Genomic DNA, 9,727 nt, shown 5'->3' on the forward strand with positions numbered 1-9,727 from the left:
TCTTTTTTCTCCCCCTCCTCCTCCTCCTCCTCCTCCAGGGCCTCCGTTTCCCCACCCCTGGGGAATAACCTGTCCAACCCCACTTCCGGCTCTCCACTTCCGGGTGTGACGCACTCTGCAGTCCCCCGTGCCAACTGCGTCAAGGCGCAGGCGTCGCGAGATTAGTTCCGCCGTAAGATGACAGCGCGCATGCGCCCAGGGAGGCGCGCGGGTTTAGCAGAGGGCTGGCACTGCGGGCGCGGGAGGAGCGGGGCGGGGGCTGTAAAAGCGGGCAGGGGCGACGGGGGGGGGGGGGTAGGGCTGGGCCAGATCCGCCGAGCTGCAGCCATGAGGGTGGGCTCCAGGGGCTGGTGCACCAAGTTAAAACGCCAGGAGCCAGGCACGGTGCACGCTTGTAATCCCAGGACTTGGGAGGCCGAGACCGGAGGATCTGGGTTTGCGCCCAGCCTCAGCTTCTTAGTGAGGCACTTAGCAACTTAGTGAGACTCTTATTTCAAAATAAAGAATAAGAAATCGGGCTGGTGGTGTAGCTCAGAGGTAGAATGCCCCTGGGTTCCATCACTAGATCCAGGGAAAAAAATTTACAAAGGTGGTCAGTGTGTCCACTGATAGAAATGCCATTCTGTACTGTTGGTGTAGGGCAAGGGCCGGGTGAAGTCCGCAGGCAGCGGATTTAGGGAAAGCCCTGCGTGCTTTGCTGAGAAACTTGGATTTGATCCAGTAAGTGTTCAGAGCCAGAAAAAGGCTTAAAGTGCGATAGAAACCAAAAGAGATGTATTTCTGTCTTCCGGAGTGTGTCAGGGAAGTCAACTGCCAGGATAATTGAATGTACCATGAGGCTGAGTGCGGGTCCATTTTTGCAAGTTGTGAGGCCTCAAACAAGACAGCAGATCAGGCATGGTGGTGCAGGCTTGTAATCCCAGCATGTGGGAGGCTGAAACAGGAGGAACGCGGTTCAAAGACAGCCTCAACTACTACTCAGTGAAGCCCTTCGCAACTCCGTGACACTGTTTAAAATAAAGAATAAAAAAATTGGGCTGGGTGTGTAGCTCAGAGGTAGAATGCCCCTGGGTTTAATCCCCAGTACCTAAAAAAAAAGAAAAAAGAAAAAAAGAAAAGACTATAGAGAGGGCCGTAACCGTTCTCATTCTCATCCCTTGATCACCAAGAAGCCAAAGAATGCAGGAATGCTGATTCCCAGGATAAAAATTTGACAAAATTTTTGTATTGCATGCTTCCTTTGTATGTGCTGCAAAACAAAATAACCAAACAATTTGGCACGTATCACAGTCCATTTAATAAACCATTTATCTCCACACATACATATTATAGATACACAATTTGGTTAAATTTGTGGAATTCCTTTTGAGTTTTACTTTTTTCTTTCCATATTTATCTCAAGAGCAATTTTAAAAAAATTTCCAAAATGTCCACATCACTTGAGATCTGATTTTTTTTTTTTTTTTTTTTTTGGTGGTATTGAGGTTCCTGGAAGCCCTTCTACCTCTGGGCTACACTCCCAGACCTATTTTTACATTTTTATTTGGAAACAGGGTCTCCTAAGCCAGCGCGCACCGCTGGCTTCGAACCTGCGCGATCCTCCTGTCTCTGCCTCCCAAGCGCGGGGATGACAAGCGTGCGCCGCCACGCCCGGCCAAGAGATCTGATTTTTTTGTTATCTAAAGTTATATACCAAATAGTTCCAGTTAAAACTTACGTTGAGCTGGGTATGGTAGCTCATGCTTGTCATCTCAGTACTTGGGAGGCTGAGACAGGAGGATCACAGGTTCAAAGCCAGTCTCGGCTACTTAATGAGCCTCTCGGCAACTTAGTGAGACCCTGTTTCCAAGTAACACAATAGGTCTGAGGGTGTAGCCAGAGATAGAAGGCTCATGGGTTCCATAACCAGTAAAACACACACACACACACACACACACACACACACTCACACAAAAACTTACATTGAATCTCTCCCTATCCAAACTTCCAGTTTTTATTCCCCTATGCTCAGGAGCCAAGCAGGTTTAGTGTGAGAGAACACTCCTAACGGCTCTTGAGTATCAGCCTCCTTCCTGGCTCCATTACTTGGTGCCCTCTTTCCCAAACATATCTCTGTAAGATGATTTACATTCCTCCTTTTGGAATAAGACAATATAAATAACATATGTACATATAAATGCCAGGATTTTATAGAAAAATATAGCTTTAATGAACTCAGCTGGGCTCGGGGGATTCTCTTCTGGAAAAAAACCATTTCAAACAGGATGGGCAAGGCCCCTGCGAACCAAAACCCTTCACCTCCCAAGGAAGAGGAAGGAGCTGCTGTTGAGTGGCCCAGAGAAAAAGATCAAGAGTCTTCCTTTTCCTGAAACCTACGGAGAAAGAAAGGACGTGTTATAGTCAACCAAAAGGAGTGTCTAGCAGTGCAAGATGAAATAATGAATAAAATAACTAAGGAAGGATTCATTTGTGCATAATGGAGAACCAGCTCCCTTAAACAATCCCCTAACTCCAATTTCAAACAATGCTGGGATTAATAACATATCTAGCCGGGCGTGGTGGCGCACGCTTGTAATCCCCGCGCTTGGGAGGCGGAGACAGGAGGATCGCGCAGGTTCGAAGCCAGCCGCGCTGGCGTAAGAGACCCTGTTTCAAAAATATAAAATAGGTCTGGGAGTGTAGCCCGGAGGAAGAAGGGCTTCCAGGAACCCCAGTACTACCAAAAAAAAAATAAAATAAAATAACATATCTAGCTCGGCGTGGTGGCGCACACCTGTATCCCAATGCTTCGGAGGCTGAGTCAGGAGGATTGCAGGTTTAGGGACAGACTCTGTAACTTAGTGAAATTCGGTTCCAAAAATAAAAAATAAAATAGGGTTGGGGTTGTAGCTTGGAGATAGACCCTTCTGGGTTCAATCCCAAGTACCAAAAAAAAAAAAAAAATTTTTTTTTTTTTTCCTTTCAGAGAGCTCACGTTCTTTATTTCATTTTCTTCTTTTCTCAGTCTGGAGATTGAAGCCAAAGATGCCCTACTACTGAGGTGCAGCTCAGCTTTTTTTTTTTTTTTTTGGTACTGGGGATGGAACCCAGGGGCATTCTACCTCGGAGCCACACCCTTAGCCCTATTTTTTATTCTTCATTGTGAAACAGGGTTTCGCTAATTTTCAGAGGCCTCGCTAAGTAGCTAAGATTGGCCATGAACCTATGATCCTCCTGTCTCAGCCTCCCAAGGACTGGGATTACCAGCATGTGCCCCTCTGCCCAGCTCAGTCCAACCACTCTTGAAGTCCCAAGTCCAAGTCCAAGGACAGCCTCAGCAATGCAGAAATACTCTCAGCAACCTAGCAAGAATCTCAGAGAGCTGGGCGCAGTGGCGCACGCTTGTCATCCCAGCATTTGGGAGGCTGAGACAGGAGGATCGCGGCTGGCGGACAGCCTCAGCTACTACTTAGTGAGGCCCTTTGCAACTCAATGAGACCCTGTTTCCAAATAAAGAATAGAAAGTAGGGCTGGGGTGTAGCTCAGAGGTAGAATGCCCCTGGGTTCCATCCCCAGTACAGAAACAAAACAAAACAAAACGCAGTATTAGGGATGAAACCCAAGAAAACAATTTAGTACTGTAAGTCAATCGCTGAGGTTTTCTAGTTGGTAAGCAGATTGAGAGAAAGCAGAGGGAGGGAAAGGATACCCACTTGCAGTTGGTACAGGTGTAGAAGACCGTCTGCCCTTCGTCAGCCGAGCGCATCTGCCTGGTGTGGTATGCCATTCCCTCGTGACCGCAGCGAGAGCAGCGCCTGTCAACCTAGAAGAAACTGGTGGGTTTGCACACGGGAATCAGACCATCACCACCCACAGATATCCTAGAATTTTTTTTTTCCTTTTTTTGGAGAAATGGGGATGGAACCCAGGGGCATTCTATCTCCAAGATACGCCCCCAGCCCTATTTTTTATTCTTTATTTTGAAACAAGGTCTCACTAAATTGCAGAGGGCCTCACTAAGTAGCTGAGGCTGTCTGAGAACCAAGATCCTCCTGTCTCAGCTGGGGTAACAAGCCTGCGCCACCACGCCCGGCATCCCTAATCTTCTAATACTGTCCTCTTTCTTTTCTTTTCTGTGGAACCCAGAGGCTTTTCTACCTTCAGGCTATACTCCCAGACCTATTTTTTAGATTTTATTTGAAAACAGGGTCTCACTAAGTAGCTGAGAGCCTCACTAAGTAGCTGAGGCTGGCTTCGAAGCTGTGCGATCCTCCCAAGTACTGGGATTACAAGCGTGCCCACCACGCCCAGCTCTCCTCTTTCTCTCTAGGAATTGGGAACCAAATCCCAGGTCACTCACCCGGTTCTTTCCCGCCCTCCTTAGGAAGGCAGTCCTGGATCTCACCGACTTACCACAGGTCCCTGGAACTCGGGTCCTTCCTCCATCGAGGTAGGCACGGTGGTGCCGAGTTTGTGAAACACCACGGAGGTCTTCACCACCTTCCCTTCGAAGTCTACACAGGCAGTAAAAGCCGATTGTAAAGACAATTCCTCCCAACCACGCGCCCTCCCAGTTAGCCTAGGAAGCCCTACTTTCTTCCCCTTCTAGTATCTTCCCTGGAGCCAAGTGTCTGATGCCTTCTCTTGGGTCCTCCTCCTCAGTCCGACCACTCCTCTCTTCTCTATTTTATGTGTGTGTGTGTGGTACTGGGAACCCAGAAGGGTACCGGGAATTGAACCCAGGGACATTCTACCTCCGAGCTATATCTCAGCCCTATTTTTTTTTTTTAATTCTTTTAGAAACGGGGACTCAGTAAGTTGCAGAGGGCCTCACTAAGTAGCTCAGGCTGGCCTCGAACCTGCGACCCTCCTGTCTCAGCCTCCCAAGTCCTGGGATTACAAGCGTGCGCCACCCCACCCGGCTCAATCTTGAACCCCCCAGCCCCGGACCGGTCTACGCAGGGCCCTCGGCGGAGCCTTACCCCGCACATTGATGGCGAAGCCACAGCGAATGCACGTGACGGTATCCTGAACCCCGGGCAGAGGCAGGATCGAGCCGCAATCCGGGCAGAAATCCAAGTCCGACTGAAAGCTGGAGCAGGTACCGGCGAGGGCCATGTCGGACGTGCGGTGGGGGCTTGCCAGGGAATGAGAAGTTTATTAACACAGGAGGGGAAGACCCGGTATTTCTCTTCTGACCCCGGAACTAGGTGTAGACAGCCCGCGCCTTCCTTCCACGCCCGCCCCGGCGGCTAAGCCGCTGCGTCCGGCGCTGCGGGACCCGCGAGGCTCCTCCGGACCAACGAGAGGGCCGATCGGCCTCCGAGGGCTAGAGCGCCAGCGACGCGCAGGCCTCGGGGCAGCGAGTGCGAGGGGCGGGCTAGAGCGTCGACGCGTTGGGACTTCCGCTGGGTGGTGACGTCATAATCAGCCGCCGACGTCATAATTAGCCGCGAACCTGGTCTCAAACTTCGGGAAGGCGCGAACTTGAGCTTTGGACGGCACGGTGAACCTGCGACTGTGACGTCCTCTGAGGGAAAAAAAAAAAAAAAACCGAGAAACCAGTGCTGGGCCTCTGGCTACTTTTCCTCATAGGACCCTGTCCTGGAATTTTTTTGTTTTTCTCTTGCATCCTATACCGAGGGACGCCCACCCTCCGAAAAACGTACTCTACGGAATACTGATTTCGTAGGGTTAGTGAACTACAGCTCGCGTAGTTCCTCAGGCGGTATTTCTCTTTTGCGGCTGCGCAGTGGTTAAAAACAAAACAGCATTCTGGGACTTGTAGTTTTAATGCTGTTTGGACGCTCCTGAGCTAGTGCGCGCTTTCTGCAGAAGCCAAGCGGCCTCGCGTGATCTGAGTCAGCTCAGGACGCTTGTTCTTGGTTTGTTTTTGTTTTTCGGGTCTGGGGATGGAACCCAGGGGCTTTTGACCTCTGAGCTCTATCCCCTGCCCTATTTTTTGTTCTTTCTTTTGAAGCCGGGTCTCACTAGGTTGCAAAGGGCCTCACTAAGTAGCTGAGGCTGTCCGTGAACCGCGATCCTCTGTTCTCAGCCTCCCAAATGCTGGGATCACAAGCGTGCGCTACCCCGCCCGGCTAGGAGATTCTTAAAGGACAGAGAGTGGTATGGGTGAAAGCAGAGGAGAAATATTTAGTTCCACTGGATGAGGGAATGCAGGGATTAAGTGGGCTACTTGGAAAGGAGCTCAGGATTTTGGAGAAATCTGGTGAAACAGAAGAGATTAGGGCTCTTCTTTGCTAGGCTTCTGCAGATGTGGGAGGCTAGCATTAGCCAAGGGCTCCCCCTAGGCCGGGAGGACACCTATAATCTCTATTTGGGAGATTGAGACTGGAGAATCACAGGTTCGAGGACAGCTAGATCCTCTATCTATCTATCAACTTTTCTCTCTTTTCCTGTGGTACTGGGGATTGAACCAGGGGCATTCTACCTTCGAGCTGCACCCCCATACCTATTTTACTTTATTTATTTGTGATACTGGAAATTGAACCCAGGGGCATTCTACACCCCAGACTACACCCCAGCTCTATTTTTTATTCTTTATTTTGAAACAGGATCTAAGTTGCAGAGGGCCTCACTAAGTAGCTGACGCTGGCTGCGGACCCGGATCCTCCTGTCTCAGCCTCTCAAGTACTGGGGTTGCTAGCGTGTGGAAGCTGTAGAAGAGTGACAAACTCCATAATCTCACGTAACTGTGAAATCAGGTATCATTTTATCTCTCTTACAAAGGGAGGTCCATTACTGGGCCCACAGTAGCAGGCAGGGTTTTATTTTGCTTTGTTATTGATTGAAACCAGAAGCACTCTACCATTGAGCTATACCACCAGTCCTTTCTAAGAAAGGTGGTTAGATACTATAAGGATAATCAGCAATCAAGTCTTTTTTTTAAAATTTATTTTATTTTATTTTTTTGGTGGTACCAGGAATGGAACCCAGGGACTTTCTACCTCTGGGCTACACTACCAGACCTATTTTATACTTTATTTGGAAACAGGGTCTCACTGAGTTGCTGAGAGCCTCACTGAGTAGCTGAGGCTGGCTTTGAACCTGCGCGATCCTCCTGTCTCTGCCTCCTAAGTGCTGAGATTACAAGCGTGCGCCACCACGCCTGGCTTCAAGTCATTTACTTTGAGAACTTGAGATCACAGGTTCTTAATGTTAAATACCGCACTAATTGCTGTGTGTCAAGAAGTGAAAGTAAGATGGCCATTTTTTAAATCTCATAATAGGAGCGGGGCGTAGTGGTGCAGGTTGTAATCCCAGTACTTGTGAGGCTGAGACAGGAGGATCACAGGTTCGCCACCAGCCTTGGCAACTTGTGAGGTTCTCTGCAACTTAGTGAGACCCTGTTTCAAAATATAGAATACAATAGGGCTGGGATGTAGCTCAGAGGTAGAATGCCCCTGGGTTCAATCCCAGTACTGCAAAAAATAAATATAAAATCTCATAATAGATAAACATAGGCAAATCAAAATGTTCCTAAGAAGTCAGTGAGACCACATATTCAATAACTGATCCTCTTTAATAATATAGACAAACCATTATATAAGTAGATATAAGTTATGGTTCCCTTAGCCGGGCGTGGTGGCGCACACTTGTAATCCCAGCATTTGGGAGGTTGAGACAGAAGGATCAGGGTTTGCGGACAGCCTCAGCTACTTAGGTCTTCGGCAACTCAGAGACCCTGTTTCAAGATAAAGGATAAAAAATAGGGCTGGGGGTGTAGCTCACAGGTAGAATGCCTCTGGGTCCCATCACCAGTACCGAAAAAAAAAAAAATTATGGTTCCATTGTGCGTGCGCGCGTGTGTGTGTGTGTGTGTGTGTGTGTGTGTGTGTTACTGAGGATTGAACCCAGGAGCATTCTGTTTCTAAACTACACCCTCAGCCCTTTTTTTTTTGGTGGTACTTGGGGTGGAACCCAGAGGCTTTCTACCTCCGGGCTATACTCCCAGACCTTTTTTTATATTTTATTTGGAAACAGGGTCTCACTAAGTTGCTGAGAGCCTCACTAAGTAGCCGAGGCTGGCTTCGAACCTATGCGATCCTCCTGTCTCAGCCTCCCAAGCGCAGGGATTACAAGCGTGTGCCACCACGCCCGGCACCCTCAGCCCTTTTTAATTTTGAAACAGGCGCTCACTAAGGCTAGCCTTGAACCTACAATCCTCCTGCCTCAGTCTCCCAAGTTCTGGGATTACTGGCATATGTTACATACCCAGCTTTTGTTCCCACCCCTTAAAAGCCTAAATTTTAATGTCAAAATATTAAATTAGGCGGAGCATAGTGGTGCACACTTGTAATTCCAGCACTTGGGAGGCTGAGGCAGGAGAATTGCAGGTTCAAAGCCAGCCTTGGCAATGGAGGAAGGCTCTTAGAAATCTGAGACCCTGTTTCCAAAGAAATAAAATTGGGCTGGGGGCACAGCTTGAAAGTAGAATGCCTCTAGTTTCCATCTCCAGTACCAAAAAAAGGCATTATATTTGAATACAGATATCACAGTGTAGAACATGACTGATTTTCTTTTTTTCTTTAAATTTCTTTCTTTTTTATTTTTGTGGTACTGGGGGTGGAACCCAGGGGCATTCTACCTCTGAGCTACACCCCCAGCACTATTTTTTATTCTTTATTTTATATTTATTTATTTATTTATTTATTTATTTATTTATTTTGGTGGTACTGGGGTTCCTGGAAGCCCTTCTACCTCCGGGCTACACTCCCAGACCTATTTTTACATTTTTATTTGGAAACAGGGTCTCCTAAGCCAGCGCACGCGGCTAGCTTCGAACCTGCGCGATCCTCCTGTCTCTGCCTCCCAAGCGCGGGGATGACAAGCGTGCGCCACCACGCCTGGCATTATTCTTTATTTTGAAACAGGGTCTCACTGAGTTGCAAAGGGCCTCACTAAGTAGCACAGGCTGTCCGTGGCATCCTCCTGTCCCAGCCTCCAAAATGCTGGGATTGCGAGCATGCGCCACCACACCCAGCTGGACTGATTTTCAAATGAGTTGTAGAAATACAAAACAAAAGTGTTTGAAGGCAAAAGTCACTGTGATAGAGTAGAGCGGGGAATACTTTATAGAGAATCAGTATTTGACTTCCGAAGGACAGACAGCTGCCACTTACTAAGAATTTACCAGATAGCTTTTTTGGAGGGATTACTGGGGATTGATCCCAGGAGTATTCTACCTCTAACCTGCACCCCAGCCCTCTTTTTGCATTTTTTAAAATTTGAAATTACCTAGGTGTGCCTTGGGTTCCATCTCCAGTACTGAAAAAAAAATTTTGAAATAAAGGTCTCACTAAGTTGCTGAGGCTGGCCTCAAACCTGTCATCCTCCTGTCTCAGCCTCCCAAGTACACAGATTATAGGTGTGTGCCACCACACCCAGTGAGAATTTGCCATATATGTAATATTGTACCAGTCCCTTCTAATTGACATTTGGGTGTTTTTGTTTGTTTGGTTTTAATTGAGGATTAGATCCAGGGGAATTGTACCTCTGAGCTACATCCCAATCCTCTTTATCTTTGAAACAGGACCTTGCTAAAGCAGAAATCTTACTGTCTTGGCTTCCCAAGTACTGAGATTATAGGTGTGCTCCATGTCTACCTTCTTTTTTTATAAGCCCGAGATTTTTGTCTTCATCTCCATTTTATAGATGGAAACTGACATAGTTAAGTGAATTACCTTGAGCCACATGTCCAGGAAGCAGCAGAATTAGTCCTCACATT

At 47.8% G+C, this 9,727-nt stretch overlaps 1 protein-coding gene across 1 annotated transcript; it reads right to left on the bottom strand.

Annotated features, from left to right (window-relative positions):
- Nucleotides 1-2,347: 2,347 nt before the first annotated feature.
- Nucleotides 2,348-5,165, bottom strand: POLR1H (RNA polymerase I subunit H; the record flags this gene model as incomplete). Its single annotated transcript, XM_080709981.1, has 4 exons — nt 4,962-5,165; nt 4,393-4,493; nt 3,693-3,802; nt 2,348-2,372 (listed from the first exon to the last, which is right to left on the bottom strand). Exons 1-4 carry the CDS (start codon nt 5,095-5,097, stop codon nt 2,348-2,350), a joined length of 372 nt encoding a protein of 123 aa, XP_080566107.1. The 5' UTR covers nt 5,098-5,165.
- Nucleotides 5,166-9,727: the final 4,562 nt, after the last annotated feature.

Source organism: Muscardinus avellanarius (assembly GCF_963383645.1).
Source record: "Muscardinus avellanarius genome assembly, chromosome: 14".
Taxonomy (NCBI): domain Eukaryota; kingdom Metazoa; phylum Chordata; class Mammalia; order Rodentia; family Gliridae; genus Muscardinus; species Muscardinus avellanarius.